The sequence below is a fragment of the Saccostrea cucullata genome, unplaced genomic scaffold, assembly GCF_032062105.1.
Source record: "Saccostrea cucullata isolate Sc308-1 unplaced genomic scaffold, CSIRO_AGI_Scuc_v1 ctg1405, whole genome shotgun sequence".
NCBI classification, from domain to species: domain Eukaryota; kingdom Metazoa; phylum Mollusca; class Bivalvia; order Ostreida; family Ostreidae; genus Saccostrea; species Saccostrea cuccullata.
In genome coordinates this window covers 122,501-143,981 of record NW_026928513.1, presented here as the reverse complement: position 1 = coordinate 143,981, position 21,481 = coordinate 122,501, and the positions used below count along the sequence as shown (strand labels likewise).

The 21,481-nt window shown below is 34.0% G+C and overlaps 2 protein-coding genes across 3 annotated transcripts in view; one reads left to right on the top strand and one right to left on the bottom strand.

Annotated features, from left to right (window-relative positions):
* Positions 1–2,746: 2,746 nt before the first annotated feature.
* LOC134277829 (homogentisate 1,2-dioxygenase-like) lies at positions 2,747–17,804 on the bottom strand. 2 transcript variants are annotated; one of them, XM_062760135.1, is made up of 17 exons: positions 17,735–17,804; positions 16,515–16,592; positions 15,973–16,061; positions 15,125–15,230; positions 14,603–14,653; positions 12,851–12,942; positions 10,607–10,641; positions 10,247–10,326; positions 9,854–9,953; positions 7,128–7,249; positions 6,538–6,642; positions 5,978–6,104; positions 5,386–5,438; positions 5,037–5,165; positions 4,370–4,487; positions 4,094–4,111; positions 2,747–2,825 (listed from the first exon to the last, which is right to left on the bottom strand). In XM_062760135.1, the coding sequence occupies exons 1-17, from the start codon at positions 17,741–17,743 to the stop codon at positions 2,779–2,781; spliced, it is 1,359 nt and encodes a 452-aa protein (XP_062616119.1). In that variant the 5' UTR covers positions 17,744–17,804; the 3' UTR covers positions 2,747–2,778. The 2 variants fall into 2 exon arrangements, with proteins under 2 accessions (XP_062616119.1, XP_062616118.1); XM_062760134.1 differs by lacking the exon at positions 4,094–4,111 and having other exon boundaries at positions 4,352–4,487.
* Positions 17,805–18,211: 407 nt separating this feature from the next.
* Positions 18,212–21,481, top strand: part of LOC134277821 (mitogen-activated protein kinase kinase kinase 15-like) — a 41,182-nt gene continuing 37,912 nt past the window's right edge. Inside the window, exons 1-2 of the mRNA XM_062760127.1 lie at positions 18,212–18,316; positions 18,433–18,574. Of these exons, the coding sequence (XP_062616111.1) occupies positions 18,298–18,316; positions 18,433–18,574 (161 nt within the window). The 5' untranslated portion in view covers positions 18,212–18,297. The remainder of the gene's footprint in view (positions 18,317–18,432; positions 18,575–21,481) is intronic.

Below are 21,481 nucleotides of genomic sequence, written 5' to 3'. Positions count from 1 at the left end.
AATGACAAGATCACTAAGTGATTGTATCAGTGAAATTAAATTTGACCGTTTTATATAAGAGACAAGGTCAGGTCAAGGTCATGACCTTTTCCTGGATATAAATGATAAATAAGAGATGTTCGTAAAACACTTATGCCCCTCTCCCCCCAAATTGTAATTTTTCCAAGTCCAGAGGGGCATAACTCTGACAAAAATGGCGCGATCGTACCCAAAAGAGTACTTGACCTAGATATTTATCTGATAAATCTGTTTACCAAATTGTATTTCAGTATGTGTAACGGTTGTGGAAGAAAATGAATGGAAACTCAGTGGACTGATGGACTGACAGACAGCAGCAAAGCAATATGCCCTCCCTTCTTCGATGGGGGCTTAAAAATTACTGTTGCCGATTATGCGATCCTTACTTGTTTTTCAAAATACTGAATGTTTTTCTTCTTGCATAAAAAAAGATACAACCATAAAGGGTCTATAAGATGATATTACCAAATTGGTATACCCGGTAAATAATTTAACTAAAATGGATATTAGGTAATCTGAATTTTCTCTACTTTCCTTAAATTTTTGGGATATTAGTTATTTTTATATGCCTCCTATATTTAAAATTTTCTCATTTTCACATATGGTAAAGTTGAAACATAAAGATACAAAACAAAAAGTTTTGATCGTTTGCTAAGAGAGAAAAAATACTTTTCACGGATTTTGGTTCAAATCTGTATTCAGATTGGAAGCTTATAAAAGCTAACATAGTTCTAGTTTGTTTGGTAAATCATCTTTATTTGATATATTTAGGGACATCAGTCCCTTATTATTAACTACACTTACATTTGAAGAGTTCTTCAAGTCTTTGATTGTGTAAAAATTATAACTAATTTCATTGGTCTATAATAATTTTGAGAGCAGGCAGAAAAGAAGATATTTTCATACGCCATCATTCCTCCCAAAATATAGTCCTTGCTAGTTTTCAAACGCGGTTTACCATTTCTATTTAAAGTTGTAAAATTGTGAGGAAAGAAAAGTATGGTCTTTAAATCTCTTACACCTATATATATATATAAGACATATAAGCAAATGTACTCTGAATATTTCATCTAGCCAGAAACCAGAGAAGAATCCTACCTTAACAACATTCTGATTGTACACACAATTACTCTGGAGTTAATATTAAAAGTACTCAAGTTTCTGATTGACAATATTCTTCGACAATATTCATGTAACAGAAGGTTTTGAAAATCACGCCTTCCATTTGCAATTCCTATGGGTACCAATTATGCCCCGTTATTAGCAGATCTGTTTTTATTCTTTCATATAAAGCAGAATTTATTCAAAATCTTTTTGTAAAAGTATTGAGAAGAAATCACTTGCTGTAGCATTTTTAAAACATTCAGCGAAAAGTACAAAATCTACAATAAATTTAATTGAATGAAATACAGTGTATACAGAGATAATGAACTGTATTAAAAATGTTCAGAAAAGTACATATTCTTATATACTTTCATCTGAATCTAGATCAATGACTTGAACAACTCCTTGTTTCCTAATATGAGTGAAGTATATATTGAAATGGGTTAAAAATAAACATACTGGTTTTTTTTTGTTAGCTACAGGTATACTTGAATAGATCTTGAAGATCTTCAAGTATTTATTCTTCTTTTCATTGTTATAAACTCATTATTCAGTGTGTCAAAATTTAATCTCAATATTTGATATACATTTGAAAATTAACATTTAATGTCACCAACATGTTAAATGGAACATTTTCATTTGAATATGACTGTTTAATGCTCTATTGTAAACTGAATATACAATGTTTATATCTGCATCAAATAAAGAATTCATAATCAAAGATTCCCCATAACAAACAAGGCAAGCACATGATGAACAAATTGTAAGAAAATGATCTGTAATCTATTGTACGTGTATTTACTACAGAGGGCTTCATAATTTAGCTGCATTTAGCGGGACAGCAATGAGTTTAATTCATGAATACCACTGAGGATTCATTTCATAAATACAATACATGACATGGACATGTATAGCGCTAATTGATGATTCAGCAAGCAATTCTATACCTAGTAAATGAGCTAAATTTTAAATACATCAACAATTAATGTACATGAACAATATACATCTTAAGCTTCATATCAAAAGAAAGCAAACTCTGAGACAAATATATATATAAAAAAACAAAATACTGTAATCCATAACAGAATACATGAGACTGTAACTTATAACAAAACTAATGCCAGACCAGATGAGATCCACAAACATAAAGCTAGGACATTCAATATAATATACATGTACTAGATGTAATGACTAAGATAAATTAAAAAGAAAACACTAATTAAAATATCTTAAACAAAAAGCAAATTGGAAAACAGAAGGAAAAAAATCCCCAAACAGATTTAAAAACAGATAAAAAATACTATACTTCTGTGGGATGATTGCTATGGAATGCAATGCTAACAATCTGTGTACATGTATTGCATAAAATGTTTATAAAGTAGATAATTATGCATATGAGTGACTTATCTGTCTGCATAAATAAAACTTCTGAGATTCAGCTATGTACAAATGAAATTACAGACATTATAAATTAAATATGGCCTCAATTTTATTTTTTCATAACATCATTTTTTGGTCCAATTATAATAATCTCACTTCTCACAAATGATGTATATAAACCTGCACTCTTCTCTGATCCTAATATTTGTGTTTTTACATCAGTGTCTTTCCTTCTTTACTCAGTTGATTATTATGTTAGGACTCTCAGATCAGATATCAGTGTGTCTTTTTCTTCTTTGCTTGACTTTGGCCATCTACATCAGCTGTAACATAACACAAGGGACAAAAATAATAGAGTTTTAGATCACCTTGAAGTCTGATCATCTACATCAGCTGTAACATAACACAAGGGACAAAAATAATAGAGTTTTAGATCACCTTCAAGTCTGACCAGTAAGTTTTAAGTAGAACAAGCAAATTCAAAGAATTGTGGTCCCCCGCTTTCAGTGTTTTTTTGGGTGAGATGTCATTTTTTAATGACATTTTGTGTCTAATATAAACGCGCTATCATATGTCATCTATTTAGAAATTATCACTGAACTCCAAGGTCAATGTCAAAGGGTTACATTCTTAGTACCCAATGAAAAGTCTTCTCAGAAGGATTACATATGTGAAGTATGAAAGCCCTAGCCCTTACCATTCAAAAGTTATGGTCAAGGTTAGAGTTTTCTCATAAGTACAAAAAATCTCCAAGGTCAAGGTCAAAAGGTCAAGGCTGTTGAAATCAAATGAAAGGTCTTGCCACCAAGAATACATATGTGAAATATGAAAGTCCTGGTATCTACTGTTCAAAAGTTGTTGCCAAGGTCAATTTTTTTTGAAAAGTAGGTCAAACTCCAAGGTCAAGGTCCAAGGGGCAAAGTTTTTGGTATTTAAAGAAAGGTCTTCTCACATGAATTATATATATGAAGTATGAAAGCCCTAGTCCTTACCATTCAAAAGTTATGGTCAAGGTTAGTTTTTTTCATAAGTATGGAAATTTCCAAGGTCAAGGTCAAAAGGTCAAAGTTGTTGGTATCCAATAAAAGGTCTTGCAAACAATGAATACATATGTGAAATATGAAAGTCCTAGTACCTACCATTCAAAAGTTATGGCCAAAGTAAATTTTTGTGTAAAAGTGGGTCAAACTCCAAGGTCAAGGTCAATAGGTCAAATTTGGTGGTACCAAAACAAAGGTCTTGTCACAAGGAATACACCTATGAAATATGAAAGTCATAGCTCCACTAAATCAAAAGATATGGGCAAGGTTAAAGTTTTTGTGACGGACGGACAGACGAATGAGATTTAATGTCTCCTCGCTTTCGCAAAAGCAGGGGACAATAAAAAAAACAATGACCTTGTAATAATGAAAAATGAGTATATTAACCTGAGACCATATTTTATTGTTTTCCATTTTAATATTTGAAAAGAATATTGATACGCCTTCTTTGACACTAATGTACTGATTTGCTACTATGAATACCTGTTTTGTCCCGACCAATTTAACTGATGAATTGCTTTTTGATTGGCTAACTAAAGATAAATAGATACCTGTTTTGTCCCCACCCAATTTACCAGATAAGTGTTTTTGATTGGCTGAAATAAACTGACACGACACTTATCTGTTTTGTCACCACTCAGTTTATCAGTGAAGTGTTTTTTGATTTCATGGGTAGAATAAAAAGATACCTGTTTTGTCACCGCCCAGTTTACCAGTAAAGTGTTTTTTGATTAATGGGTAGAATAAATATATACCTGTTTTGTCATCGCCCAGTTTACCAGTGAAGTGTTTTTTGATTGAGTAGATACCTGTTTTGCCGTTGCCCAGTTTACCAGTGAAGTGTTTTTTAATTGGCTGCCAGCAGGTGAAGTATTTGTCATCCACTTTGTTTTCATTGGCCCATTTTGTTATTGCCATGCTGAGTGATGACTCAAACATGAAAGCCTGCAAGCAGAAAAAGGTAGAGTCAACTATATACAGTAAAACCCATTTAATCCAGCTGCTGTGTAATGTGTATATTAAAACAATCTGAACTCTAAGTCCCTTTCAGAAGATTCAATTTTTAGAACATTGTCTAAATAGATTAAATCATTTGTCCCCACAGCAACCATGTGAGGTTTATAATAATCACCATTGTCACCTAAATGACCCTCTAAAGTTAAAGCTAGCTACAGTAAAACCCGGTTATAACGAAGTCGCCGGGACCTGTGAAATTACTTTGCTATATCTGTAATTTGTTATACCCGTATAAAGAATTAGTTAAATTTATATCGCTGGGGATCCAAGATAACTTTGCTATATCAGTGAATTCGCAATATCCATGTTCCTACTAAACAAGTTTTACTGTATAAATCATTAACATAGTCCCCTTAGCGGCCCTCTAGGTATTAGCAAGCTATAAATCATTACCATAGTCCCCTCTGTGATCCTCTAAACATTTCATATAATTACCAATGTCCCTTCTGTGGCCCTCTTAATATTTCAGAAAATTACCATAGTCCCCTCTGCGACCCTCTGTGGTTGGAGTTCACAGTTGGAGGCTTTCTGGAAACAGTCGGCATCCGGACCGTGGGGGGTCATCATGCTGTGAAGCGTGGCACCACCTGGACGAAAGCCCTCCTCCTGAAATATTTCCCATAATTCAATGCAGTCAACTCCCAGCATTCAATATCTCTTTAAAAATATTGTACTCACTTTGCTCAATATTAAATAACTTATTTCATTATATTCAGACATTCTTAATTCAATATTTCTATGTTCATTATTGACATCAATTTGTTTAATTGATTACTTATATCAATGTGATCATTGTTTTGATTATATAAGAATATTAGAAATTGACCTTCGCCTCGTAAGACCCATAAATAAGGCCCATGAATTCACTCATACAGTTTCCTGGAAAAGAAATCATGAATATTAATCACTACGAAAGAATTATTTTGCTAATTGTAGAGAAATATTTCTTCAGTTGTGAAAAATTGATCGTTGTGGATTGATTTCAAACTGACAAATCGCGTATAAAAAATGACACAAAAAATAGTTCATTCACAGTTATTAAGATGATAATCTAACTTTGGTAGACAATAATTTAGATGATAATCTTACTGTGGTAGATGATGATTTAGATGATAATTTAGATTATAGTTTTACTGTGGTGGACAATGATTTAGATGATAATTTAGATGATAATTTTCTGTGGTATACAATGATTTAGATGATAATTTACATGAAAATCTTACTGTGGTTGACAATGATTTAGATGATAAATTAGATGATGATCTTACTTTGGTAGATGATAATTTAGATGAAAATCTTACTGTGGTAGACAATAATTTAGATAATAATCTTACTGATGATAATTTAAATGATAATCTTACTGTGGTAGATGATAATTTCGATGATGATTTAAATGATAATTTAGATGATAAGCTTACTGTGGTAGTAGGGTGGTCTGAACGTTTTGTCTGCCACGCCCCATCGAGGAGGAAAAATAACGAAATCTGCAATGGCCACGCCTGGCTTAGTGGATTGACACGTCAGTACGGTGAAAATGGAGGGATCCTAAAACAAAAGTCTCATATTATTAACCTTATGTTATAAATCTATCAGGACAGCACAAAGGAGGAATCCTAAAACATAATACTCATATTAACCTTATGTTATAAATCTATCAGGACAGCACAAAGGAGGAATCCTAAAACATAATACTCATATTAACCTTATGTTATCAAGCAATCACACAATCAATCAAAATCAGATAAAAAAAAACAATATTCATTATAATCTAATCAGGTTGTACCATGTGATCTACTGTCATTTTATTGATGGTGACAAAGCTGAAGTCTGAAAAAAATTCTTCACTTCAAACTACATGTTTTTGTTGTCGAAACATTATTTCTAATCTAAAGTTAAAGAAGGTAGCTATTTGTATGGTGTGTAAAGGTACACATAACTAAGTAGACTTGTTAATTATAAGTGTCATTAGAGTACGTACCATATGATCTACTGACACTGTATTGACAGTAACAAAATTACTGAGGTTGTACTTGTAGGGTGCATAATTCCCGTGCCAGGCCACCACATCAAACGGGGAATGGGTCTGAAAATCATAAAACAGAGAGTTATAGCTGACAGAACATGATTCTAACAATATGTAATACAACATGTAGCGGGTCAACTACTGACTCAGGGCTCTCAATTATAATAACCAGTGAAGCTGAAATTTACATTGAGTTTAGTACAGGTGACTCGCAGATTTATTTGTTGAGCTGAGAGCAGACGATTCTCGTATTTACCTGTTGAGTTTAGTACAAGAGGTATTACCTTTTCTTAAAGATGTGAATGGGTATTGCTAGTATGATCTATAGAGCTATGTACAATTATTTATCTATTAGGCTTAGAACAGGTGACCTTGGAATTTACCTGTTGAACTGAGTACAGGTGACCTTGGTACTGACCTGTTGAACTACGAACAAGTGACCTTGGTATTGACCTGTTGAGTTGAGAACAGGTGACATTGGTACTTGCCTGTTGAGCTGAGAACAGGTGACCTCGGTATTTACCTGTTGAGTACCTGATAATTACCTGTTGAGCTGAGAACAGGTGACCTTGGTATTTACTGATGACTGTGAATTCTTTGACTTCCTTATCTTCGTACCAGGCTATAGGTGTCTGGAAATCTCGTGGGTTAGCCAGCCCATTAGCTCCTATAAAAAACAGACAAAAGTATATTATCAAAAGGCTTATAAATCAAGGCAAGAGAAAAGTGGCATATTGTCATAATACTTTTTTTTTAGTTTAACATTTGTTAGTTTTACAGATACATGTATAACCATAACTGAGCTGTAAAATATGAATGAGCAGGCAGGGCTTTCAAATATGGTCCCTAAATCCCAGACAGATGCTCCACAGAAGGATGCTTGAGGCAAGATTGGATTAAATTGACCATGTAGTTCTTGAGAACCCAAAAAAATGTCAACATCAGACACATTTTGATCAGAAAATGTCCCTTGAGTCTTCAGCTCAGGTACAGTACAGACCGAACACAACCTAACAGAAAGCGAACCCGGAGCGGACCCCGGGTTCGCTCTCTGGGTCCACTTCGGGTTCGCTTTGGGTCCGCTAGGGCTGACCCAGAGCGAACCCAGAGCGCACCCAAAGCGAACCCGTAGCGGACCTCGAGCGAACCTGAAGCGGTCCCAGAGAGCCAACCCCAAATTCAGTAGCTGTCCCAGAGAGCGAACGTACGTTCGTTATTTCTTTAAAGAGCTGTCAATCAGTATTAGCGATTAACCAATCAGCGCATCAACCAATCAAAATAGCATACTGATCTGTCAATTGGTATAAAAGATTGAACGTGTTGATTTAATTCAATATAAACCCAAACACTGTACACAAGCAAAACGTGTATTATGCTAAAGTTACAGTGTAAATCTATTATGATAATTTTGATAATTAAAATATTATCTTATATTTATTTATTTTAATTCTCCGGGTTGTACATGTATGTCTCTCTCTCTGTCTCTCTCTCTCTCTCTTGGTCTTGTTTCCTGTATTTATTTATATTCAAATATTTAGAAATATGTTTTTAAAGATAATTTTCAATTTCATTAATGTGTGTGTGTGAAGTAGGGTGGGATATATTATATGCTTAGCGGGCTGGGAGAACAATTATTTGTCAAATTTATTTCATTCTGATTACAATCATACTCGCTCCATTGTTCTGAGCGTAAAAAAGGTCTGATTTCATTTTTTTAAATTGTCCTGTAAATATTTATTACGAACTTTTAATGTGTAACTACTATCATGAATGAAATCTAAATAGATCACGTGTACAAAAGGTTAATGTAATTTATAGATGCGTTTGCAAGTGAGTTAAGTCTACATATGGAGGTTTCTATGCAAAATATTAATTAAATTCCATAATTGCTCTATCTACCGCACAGAAAATGTTAAGACTTGTTTTCTTATACATTCTTGGTACCCACGACATGTGATAGCCAGTACACATTATGACGTCATATTATGACGTCATCAACCTCTACAACACAAGTTTATAAGAAACATCAACAAAATCGCTTCGGCGCAAGGGCATGCTTTTCTTTGTTTTACAGAAAAAAGGCATAAAAAGACGCAGGATATTCCAAGGATTTAAGATATTGCTGCACAAATGTCGGCACTGCAATTGTTTAGTTACTATTCGTGCAGTTTTAAGTTTAAACAGGGTAAAAATTCACAGTCCAATGTAAGTTTCTTAAAATTTTTATCAATTGAAAAAGTGCATAGGATTTGCGCAGCAATTTTAATAATTTTAAGAATATTTTCCTTAATATTATACATTGTTTATTTTAAATTAGATAGGACATGCCCTTGCGCCGACGTGATTTTGTTGATGTGATTTATTACCTTGAATGGGAGAGAACAATGACGTCATAATATGACGTCATAATGTGCACTTGCATTAATAAACTGTGGGTACTAAGTATGTATGTATGAGAAAATTAATTTGAACTTTCTCTGTACATAAAATGTTTAACTTATGAATTTTTATGAGCTCAATTGCTTTAGCCTTAACTCACTTGCGTTTGCAGAACTTAAGGAATAACAAATATAATTTTGAAGTATATAACGCAGGAATTTGAAAGGTATTTTGTTTAGATGCTAACTTCAGTTTCACTTGTGCCCATTCGATACACTGAAAATCAATTCAACACCTTTTTCTTCCTCTTCTGTTTTTGTTTTCACGTTATAACTTAAGAAAAATAAATGCCTAATAACCCGCTGTTAAATAACTTTGAATTTCTCAGGATCGAAATTCCAAGATCGAAAAAATCAAGGAAATCAATTATACATGTAAATCTATGTCAAATGTACAGTTTAATTTTGGAAAATTTATCAATGTTCTCCATAATGTCACTGTTCACATGTACAGTGTACATGTATCAATCGCCGCATAAACAACAATGATAGATCCACAATCCCATTACTGTATCGGAATATACAAGGGGCGGGACTTAGGGCTGCGAGATTAAAGCGGGGTCCGCGTCACGCATCAGTGCGTAAAGCAGTCCCAGAAAGCCAATGCCGGGTTCGCTCTAGCGGACCCAGAGCGAATGCGGAGCGAGCCTGGAGCACACCCAAAGCGCACCCAGAGCGGTCCCAAAATTTCTGAAAGCGAACCCGAAGCGGACCCCGAGCGAACCTGGGAAGCGAACCCGGGGTCCGCTTCAGGTTTGCTCTGGTGTTAGCTTGTGTTCGGTCGGTACTATATCTGAAAAATGATTGTATTACCTTATATAGGTATTACTTACCTATGGGCCCAAGGTTAGGGAGAGTAAAATGACCATCAAAAATCTCCAGAATATACCCCCTTGTGGGCCCCTCAACATCCACTTTGAACCGCATGCCTTGCTGAAAGGGCAACATTTCTTTTATAAGGTCAAAGTGTTTTCTGATTTTATTACCCTTCATTTGTTTATGTTAACAGTTGTGAAAAAAGTACAATTTTGTCATCGATTTTATTTTACATGATGTACATAAAACAAAGTTTTTATAGTTTTCCAAAATATAAAAATTATGAATATATTATAAACATTTGAAAGCAACAATGAGGGTTGGAAATTTTTATTTAACTGGGATCTGCTTTCACTTTCTCCAGTTCTGCATTGAATGAAGCTGTTATTCATTAAATCTAGGTCACGTACCTGTATGACACAAATTTCATTGGGGTCTACTTTCATTTTCCCAAACTCTGTTGTAATAAGAAGGGGGCCTTGTTGTGGAACTGAAAAAGAAAGTAAGCTGTGAAAGTTAAGGCAACGAAATGAAAGTAAGCCGTGAAAGTTAAGGCTACAAAATGAAAGTTAGCCATGAAAGCTAAGGCTACATAATGAAAGATTATTCTTTGTTTGTATGTGTATTTGTCTGTGCCTATGGTTCTTAGGAATCTGTAATAAATTGTATCATGTGTATTTTGATTATTTTGAAAAATAGTTTTTCATTAAATGCCCATTCTCCCTAGTTGTCTTTGTGGGTTTGCATGTATAAGAATGGGGGTTACTCACCTATAAGAAAGTCCCCATCTGAATTGTACAGGCAACTACAAATAATTGATCATTCAGGTTAAGTCGAGTATACATAACAAAAGTTGACTTTAAATAACTGGCTTACATGTATAAGAAAAATTTATGAATCCCTCAGAAACCTTTGCAATAAAATTGAAATACAGATGAAGAGGATCTTATAGTTCTTAGTTACAGTAGTGACTTTCTTATTACAGAGTTTACTGTCAATACATTGTAACCTTCATAGCTGAAGTTCAGTTTGTACTTACTCATTCTGAGATATTACATACCTGTCTGACATTGAGGTATTACAGGTGTATAAATACCTGTCTGACATTGAAGTATTACAGGTGTATAAATACCTGTTTGACATTGAAGTATTACAGGTGTATACATACCTGTTTGACATTGAAGTATTACAGGTGTATACATACCTGTCTGACATTGAAGTATTACAGGTGTATACATACCTGTTTGACATTGAAGTATTACAGGTGTATACATACCTGTCTGACATTGAGGTATTACAGGTGTATATATACCTGTTTGACATTGAGGTATTACAGGTGTATACATACCTGTCTGACATTGAGGTATTACAGGTGTATACATACCTGTCTGACATTGAAGTATTACAGGTGTATATATACCTGTTTGACATTGAAGTATTACAGGTGTATACATACCTGTTTGACTTGAAGTATTACAGGTGTATACATACGTGTTTGCGCAAGTGAGTTAAGGCTACATATGGAGGTTTCTATGCAAAATATCTAATTAAATTTCATTATTGCTCTACCTAACGCACAGAAAATGTTAAGACTTGTTTTATAATACATTCTTGGTACCCAGGACAAGCGATAGCCAGTACACATTATGACGTCATATTATGATGTCATCAACCTCTACTACACAAGTTTATAAGAAACATCAACAAAATTGCTTCGGCTCATGGGCATAATCTACTTTGTTTTACAGAAACAAGGTAGAAAAAGACGCGGGATATTCCAAGGATTTAAGATATTGCTGCACAAATGTCGGCACTGCAATTGTTTAGTTACTATTCATGCAGTTTTAAGTTTAAACAGGGTAAAAATTCACAGTCCAGTGTAAGTTTCCTAATATTTTTATCGATTAAGAAAGTTCATAGGATTTGTGCAGCAATTTTATTAATTTTAACAATATTCTCCTTGATATTATACATTGTTTATTTTGAATTAGATAGGTTATGCCCTTGCGCCGACGTGATTTTGTTGATGTGATTTATTACCTTGAATGGGAGAAAAATGACGTCATGATATGACGTCATAATGTGCACTTGCATTATTAAACTGTGGGTACTTAGTATGTATTAGAAAATCAATTTGATCTTTCTCTGTATATAAAATATACAAATAATGAATTTTTATTAGCTCATTTGCATAGAAATATTCATATTTAGCCTTAACTCACTTGCATGACATTGAAGTATTACAGGTGTATACATACCTGTCTGACATTGAGGTATTACAGGTGTATACATACCTGTCTGACATTGAGGTATTACAAGTGTATACTTACCTGTTTGACATTGAAGTATTACATGTGTATACATACCTGTCTGACATTGAAGTATTACAGGTGTATACATACCTGTCTGACATTGAAGTATTACAGGTGTATACATACCTGTTTAACATTGAAGTATTACAGGTGTATACATACCTGTTTAACATTGAAGTATTACAGGTGTATACATACCTGTCTGACATTGAAGTATTACAGGTGTATACATACCTGTCTGACATTGAAGTATTACAGGTGTATACTTACCTGTTTAACATTGAAGTATTACAGGTGTATACATACCTGTCTGACATTGAAGTATTACAGGTGTATACATACCTGTCTGACATTGAAGTATTACAGGTGTATACGTACGTGTTTGACATTGAAGTATTACAGGTGTATACATACCTGTCTGACATTGAAGTATTACAGGTGTATACATACCTTTTTAACATTGAAGTATTACAGGTGTATACATACCTGTTTGACATTGAAGTATTACAGGTGTATACATACCTGTCTGACATTGAAGTATTACAGGTGTATACATACCTGTCTGACATTGAAGTATTACAGGTGTATACATACCTGTTTGACATTGAAGTATTACAGGTGTATACATACCTTTTTAACATTGAAGTATTACAGGTGTATACATACCTGTTTGACATTGAGGTATTACAGGTGTGTACATACCTGTCTGACATTGAAGTATTACAGGTGTATACATATATAGATACACCGTGTCTAGTCCTGGGCTCCCCTGCTCCACAGATGGTAGTCAATCCCTGAATAAAGTTATGAATTCAAACATAATTAACATGGATATTGAAGACTTAAAAGATCGCCTCAGGTGGACATAAGTCGTTTACAAACTAAGTACGACAAAGTGTTGTCCAGTATTTTGTTGTTCTGTAGGAACAGTTAGCTAAACGTTTGTTGATCCCCAATTCTGCTCTTACATAATCAAAGCTGCGGAACTGTAGCGTAATGGTTTTACATATCAGTCTTTATCCGTAACTCTACAGATCCCTTGGTTCAAACCAGAAGTCTCTGTCGAGACTGAAGCTCTACCGGTTTGTACTTACATGTATAGGAAAGGAAGAGAAAAGTACTTAAGCAGTTGGAAATTGAAACTTTTCAACAGCAATAAATAGAATAATGATCCTTGATTAAGTCTCTTTATGTTCCTAGTGCAGTCTACTTGCATGCCACATTTATATTATAATCAGACTAAAATTGTATTTGGAGTAGCATTTTGAAAGAATTTCACAGAAATTTCTATTTTTAGTAACCACGGCAACACCGTTCATCGAAATCAAAAACCAATATACAGAATTATGTATCTTAGTGTAGTCTACTTGTGTGCCAAGTTATATTGAAATCAGACTTAAACTGTAGGAGGAGTAGCATTTTGAAAGAATTTCACAGAAATTTCTATTTTTAGTAACCACAGCAACACCGTTCATCGAAATCAAAAACCAATACATAGAATTATGTATCTTAGTGTAGTCTACTTGTGTGCCAAGTTATATTGAAATCAGACTAAAACTGTAGGAGGAGTAGCATTTTGAAAGAATTTCACAGAAATTTCTATTTTTAGTAACCACGGCAACACCGTTCATCGAAATCAAAAACCGATACACAGAATTATGTATCTTAGTGTAGTGTACTTGTGTGCCAAGTTATATTGAAGTCAGACCAAAACTGTAGGAGGAGTAGCATTTTGAAAAATTGTTTACAGACAGACAGACGGACGGACAGACAGACAGCTAGACAGACAGACAGACGGACGGACGACGGACGTATTACTATCGCATAAGCTCTTCTGGTCTCTGACCAGTAGAGCTAAAAAGGTGCAACGTTTACGGCACAAGATTTTCTGTGCACTGATGTGGAGAATTAATTTCTCTACCTTCCAGCATTGGTCAATCATCTACCTTTCATTCCTGAAATCTAGATACATTTTTGAACCAACACATACATTTTAAATACTTCCAAACCTTTTATAGAAGTCTCTACAGTCAGATTAACTCTCTTGTTCGATTTTTTATTCAGATGGCACAAATTTCAAGAGAAGCATCTTTGATTGGGCTTTAGAGATGAATATAAAGGGTTGGTAGATGGGAATTAAATAGTAGTTGATTGACCAATGCTGGAAAGAGTAGAAATTCACTCCAACAGTGCACAGAAAATCTTGCACCATAAATACCGCACCTTTTTCTTGAATTACGGGATCTGTAGCGTAATGGACTTGGACAAATAAAGCCATGATTTATGCTACAGTTCTGCAGCTAACCTAATCAGCACAATCATGCACATCTAGATAAATGGTAGGATTGTATCACTTATTTTATTGGTATTAAAAATCCCCTCTAGGTTCAGTAAATTTTGGTTTAAAGTCATATACAAAGATTTAAAATAATAATTAAAAATTATTATACAAACTTGGACGAAGTCCAGTTTCTTCTTTGGTAAGTCAAATGGATGCCACCTAATCTATACGAAAAGAATGAAAAACATTGATTGAAAATACAACATTCCATACAAAAGTCATGTATTTTATCAAGTTTGTTAGAATGTTACATTATAACATTAACAACAAACAATCAAAAGAAAAGCTGCACCACTTTTATTCGTGATGACTTTATTTCGCAATTTACTAGGGATAAACTAGTTGGTGATGATTAATTTTCAAGATCAAGTCTATTTTGGATCTCTTGTTAACAGACTTTAACTAGTCTGGTTCAAGGCGAGAAATATTTGCGATGACGAGGCTTTCGCAAACGTTGTGAAAATTTCTCGCATGAGAATAAAAGTTGTTTTACAGTATATAGATAAAGGCTGACTGTTAGAGTGATAAGTAAACTTAATTCAGTCTCACACTGCAGGAGGTAACATTGAAATCCATTTATAAATCATTTGAAGATGAGGGTGGGTGGGGTGTTTTATTGAGTATCGGACACTGACCTGATTTGGAATGGGGTCAGCTTCATCCCAGTTGTGTGTGATTAATCCTCGTTCCATCTTTTTGAACGGTTGATGTAAAACAGACGGACGGATTCTGTACAACCAGCTGTCAATCAGAAACAAGCAAGGGAAATTACTTACAAACAAACAAAGATGTCAGATCAGATGGGAAACAACAGATACAACAGCAATTACTTACAAACAAACAAAAAAAGATATCAGATCAGAGACAAAACAAGGGAAATTACTTACAAACAAACAAAACAAAGATGTCAGATCGGATTGAGCAAAACAAATGAAATTACTCACAGATGAACAAACAAAGATGTCAGAAGCAAAACAAATGAACCCACAAACAAACTTAAAAAGATGTAAAGATTTTCTCCCAGATACTAGCATCAGATATAAATTTAAAGTATAACTGCCTTCTAATGTTTATAAAGGGAAATTATTTTGGCATAAGAATCAACTTGACCTTTTCTATGATTTATTATGACCTTGACCTAAATAAGAGACAGTGCCCCACTTCCCCTAGCTCTGGAATACTGTACAGGTTATTTTAGCAGGACCGTGATATTTTTGGCTTGTTTTAGCAGTTATGTTTTAAGTTTCCATATTTGAACTTTTCAATTATCACTACTAATAACATAAATCAGCATTCAATGTAATTAAATGTATTGAAATTTATTAATAGATGAATTTTCTCCCTTTTGTAGTGCCTCTGTGTCCGTCAAAAAAAGTTCTGCCAAAATTATTGGGATCCCTTTGAGCAAGGAAATTTTACACCTGCTAAAGAAACCGACCAAACATGTTAATTGTTGGTGATTACGGCTATTTAGTTTATTTACCTTCTTTTGTTGGTTTCTCTCGGGGCTGTAAATGCGCTCCCTGACAACTGTTCTGCATAGAGTCCATACGGACATTTCTGGGGATTGTTCTAAAACATAAAAATCAAAATTTTAACACAATTTAAGTTAACAGCGGTCTTCAATATTTTTTAAATTCAATAAAAATATATATTTACTGCACTTAATAAGTTCAACTCTGGTATTTGGAAACTTGACATATTCCTGTTTACTCCAGGGGTAGCAGATTACAGGATTGGGGCATTTGGTAGCATTGTGAAATTACTCTTGCACTTGCAAATAATTTTGCCCCGTTTTAAATTCGCCCAGTCATAGTTCTGTTTAACAAATTATGCAGTGTAATTTTAATTCGCCCCGTTTGAAATTCGCCCAATCAAGAAGAGGGCGAAAGGGGCAAAAATTTCCCTATATACAGTACTATATATAAGGGCTGTGTTATAATCGAACAAAAAATTTGATACGATACAATATACGATATTGTTTGATAAATTTTTAAATCAGTGGCATCATATCAGAAGACTTACCTGTCCTACAGGTAGAGACCCTGGACATCTGGGATCCTCACTAGAAAACTCATTCCCAAATCCACTCATATACACTAGCTGAAAATTGAAAAATATATTTTATCTTATAGAGGAAGACATGGAGAAAATACTATATAAGTTTATAAAATTGTTCTTCTTTACCATATGCTTATAAAACCTTATATCAAATCTTTTTGAAAAATTAACACCTATTTAGAACTCTGACTTCTTGATTTAAAGGCATAAAGTTTGTACAAACCAAAATCTATAGCAGCCTGGTGACATTTATTTAATAACATGATTATACTAAGTGGTCGAGTCTTGCTTTGAAATGCAGCTAATTAATAAATGCCTGATTCAGTCTTAATCAAGGTAGCCATGGTAACTTTTGAGAATATGTGAGTTAACAGAAATCAATGTCTTTTGGACTTACTATGCATCACAAAGAAAATAAATACTGTAAACATGTCAAGCATGTTAAAGTAAGAAATATTTCATTTTATTTATTTCCCTGTTTACAGCTATGTCAAAATTAAATTCCACATGAAATATTTGTAACTATATAAAGAATACAGTTGCTATCGAAACAACGAAATTTAATGCCCATTAAACCTTTTTGGATGACAATCCATGGAAATTTTATAGGACCTACCCCGGGAATTTGTGCTTCTAGAATCTATATAGAGTATAGCTGTTATACATATTATTAAATCTACTTGAATTATAAAATCAGATGTTAACCTAGAATGTGTATATAATTTCATAAAAATTAAAGGATTTTTTTGTTGATGCATAAAATTATATACTGATGTGACATGTTAAAAAATAAAATGACAGACACACCCCTCAACTGACCAATCAGATTCAAGAAAAATGACACACCCCCTGGGACCTTTCCATTTGCAATTCTTTCAAAAATTACAGACGTTTGCGTGCTGTTGCTCATGTAATGAATTTAAATCCAAACCAATAATTATCATGAACAGTGATTGTGTACTGTCATTTCAGCATTATCGTGCCCGTATCACGATTACAACGTGTACGCGTGTCAAGGTCGTTTTAGTAACACTTTGAATTTGCGAAAACAAAGATGCCTTTTCAACCTAACAAATGCCACGGGTAATGCTAAATTTCTGAATCAAGATGATACGTTTTTTTCTATAGTATGCTTCATTTAAACATGTTTAAATATCACCCCGAATCATGAGGATTTCATGTACCTTTTCCATGTTGTTATTAAATCCGTGTAGTAGAAACGCTTTAAAATAATAAACATTTTAGTGATCAAGATTTTCGTAAATAATTTTACAAAGATATAAAAAAAGAACATTGACTGCATTTCCATTGTTGCCTTCAAAATGTATTTTGATACAACTCAGAAAAAACGTGTTTGTTAAACTATGTGAATTTTTCTTGGAATTCATAATTTGTATTTTTCGTTCACAAATAGACAAAAACTCCGAGAGAACCGAATAAAATAACCTTGACCTTCACTCCCACTTCGTCCAAAAAAGGAGGTCATAGTGGGAATTTGTTTTGAATTTTAACACACATACCCGTTACTGGATAATGGCCACGAGCAGGGAAGATTTACTCCAGCAGATGAAAACCTTACAGGTAGGGAACCTTGCACACTCTTTATTTCTTCAAAAGCATCGAAATTATCTGCAGAATCAAACAATAAATGGCCCAATGAGCATGCACGTTTGTTTGCCTGAGGCCATTTATAGCAGGTGAAACGCACGTCTGTGTGTCCGTATGTGAATCCAGTAAAGCTGTGGCGATGTCGCCCTCAACCAAAGGTAGAACGTCTAAATGTGGGGCTTTATAATCACTCTTGTTCTGGTAATCTGTGATTATTATAGATCAATAGAAATCTTGTCAGATCCTGGTGTTGACAGATGTGTTTCTGTTTCAGAGATGAAGGTGGTGTGTATTGTGGACAGCTGGGGCCGCGCGGTACCACCAGGTGGTGATCCAAAAGTCGCCGCCACAAGCTCGGGGACTCTACAGGAATCTCGGCTTCTCGCGCTGTGTGTCATCCAGAAAGTTTGTAAAAGGTGGGAAAATCACGAAACTAACCGAAAGTCTGTAAAAGGTGGGAAAATCATGAAACTAACTGAAAGTCTGTAAAAGGTGGGAAAATCACACGGAACTATCCGAAAGTTTGTAAAAGGTGGGACAAAATCACTGTTTATCAGAAAGTGTGTAAAAGGGAGTAAAATCAAACTGAATTTTCAGGAAGTTTGTCATGGAAGAAAGTTTGTAAAAGGTGGGAAAAATCACAGAATTATCAGAAAGTTTGTAAAAGGTGGGAAAGTCATGGAATTATCATACGTTATGAAAGTAAATAGATTTAAGTGGAATATATTAATAATATTGTAAGTTACCCGAGTAAGGAGATTGAAGTTAACCTGCTACTTCCTATTGATAATGATGCTTTCTATAAAGTAGGAAAAAATGCATGACTTAATTTTTACAATAGGCATCATGTTCAATATTCTTTCAGAATTTCGTAATCGTAGGGTTTTCAGGGCTCTCACACCACTTTTTGGGACTGGGGTTGGGGCCGTTCAAATTGGGAAAATTATTGTCATTTTGGGAAAAGTTGGATGACCAACATTCATTTAAAAAAATCCTCAAATTTTGCTTTTCTAGAATTATGTCATCAATTTAACTCTGGTTTTGAATAAACAGTTAAACAGAACAAACATGGCTACGTAGACTATTTTTGAGTGTACATTAGCTTTGTCATAACTATCTTTGAGTGTTGATAATTGCGGTTATTTGTCTTTCTGAGTAACAGTCGCTAGTCACATAGTCCCGAATTTCCTTGATCACATGGACATTGTTGCTTACCAATAGAGCGCGAGGCTGAACATGCCGAAGTGTGGGTATGTTTCTAGGTGTAGCTTACTAATGTTTAAATGAAATATCAATTTTTGAAACCCAAATGATGTTTTTGTCAATTTTCAAGACAAGATACTCTGCACTTATAGTTACACATTTTTATAAAAAAAATAACCTGGTTCTCCGAACCAGTCTACGAATGCATTTGGCGCGAAATAATTAATAATCTTACATTAAACTTGTTTGTTTCACTTTCATTTGCAAGTGTGTTTTGTTAGGGGTTTTTATGAGATTAAGTTTTGTGGACTTTTATTTTTTAATTAATATTTTGCTGTGGAAATTGGGAAATTTAAACCTTTCTTTTGGGAAAAAGGGTACCTTTTTATACGCCCGTCTTAAGACGGGACGTATTATGTTATAGGCTTCATGTTAATTTCCTTCCGTTGTTTTTTCTCGTGTCCGGCTCATAACTTGAATACTATAAGGCCTAGAGTTATCAAACTTTGTCAGCTGATACATCTTGGGTAGAATGTGTCACAAAACACTCTGACCTATAATTAAAAAGTTATAGCCAAATATAGAAAAATCCTGTCCGGTTCATAACTTGAAAACTATTAGACTTAGAATCATCAAACTTGGCCACTTCATGCATCTTAGGTAGAGGGTGTGTCGCGATCTATTTCAAGGTCACTGTGACCTTTAATTTAAGTGAAATTAAAAAAAAAATGTCTTTCTTTCTCTTCATTTACACATTCCAAAAAATGTAAAAGTATTGCACTATCCTTATTACAAAAATGTTAAATCAAGAAAAATACTTATTTTTTAAGCATATACTTGACAGCAATCTATAACAAATGTAATGTATGTTAAAGAAATTACACCACTCCCATGAGTTTAATTATCAAGCACTGGTCAAGAAGAATTTTGATAACAGAAAATTGCATGTCAAATTAGAGAGAGAACTTAATGAGTTTAGTGTGAGGAAGAGCATCGGTGCTATCTATATCCCTTGAGTATTGGGCCAAATGGGTAATCCTGTTGGATTAAAAATAGCTCTTGTTGGCTAGCATAAGTTTTAAAATGAATTTGATGAGAAGTTAATAAAACTAATTTGATTTTGCATAATAAACTGTTTTGATATTACATAAAATTATGAACTTAAAAAAACTAATTTTATGGGGGTGCGGTGGAATCGGCATGTCCATATGAATTGCATATTAAAACATGTGTGCCATTAAATCTAACAAAAAAAAAATCATTGAGGTTTTATATGTTTTAAAAATGCTTTATGGTAGATACTGCAGATCCAATAATCTCATGGGAGTAATGAGTAGACAAGGATCCAGTTAAAGATTAATTAATGTGTTCAATGTAGAAAGGCTATAGCTGTCTCAATTATTTCTTCAGAGCATTATCTTAACTGATAGTGTATCCTTTGGGAATTAGACAGAAGAACTTTTTGTCATTTTATATTTGATGGCCAGTGCGCCTTTCATTTTCAAAATTAATTAGGTATAGATTAAGTTAAGCCTAATTTGATATTGTTTAATATGATAGGCATTTGGCAAGGTCTAACACAACCAGTATAGAAATCTATGAATGATGCAATACATGTATATGTTATAATTAATGCCTACACCACAGGAGATGGATAAACAAATTTTTTAAGGAGTTGAAAAATCATGGAAATCTAAAATCAAGGTTGACATGATTTTCTTGCACTTTTGAAAGATTTGTAATTTTTTGACGGGCGTATCATGCTGTGGCGTGGCACTTTATTTGCATTTGGAACGGGGCCGAATATCGGCCCAGATATAGATAATCGAGAGCCCTGTTTTTTGTCTGACATTCAGGGCATAATGAGACTGACGTAAAAAATTAGATTTGATCAATGATGATGGGACAAATTTCCTCCTTTCCTTTCCCATGTAAGTTTGATGCTTGACTTCGAAATAGAGATAGCATAATGTGTACCATTTGTTTTATGCTTCAATTTTGAGAGGATATATTTATGTAAATAGGGCAAATGTAATGCAATTTAATGTTTGGAGGCGGAGCTAGAACTCTGCAAAGCTTAATCCTTTTTATACGCCCGTCTTAAGACGGGACGTATTATG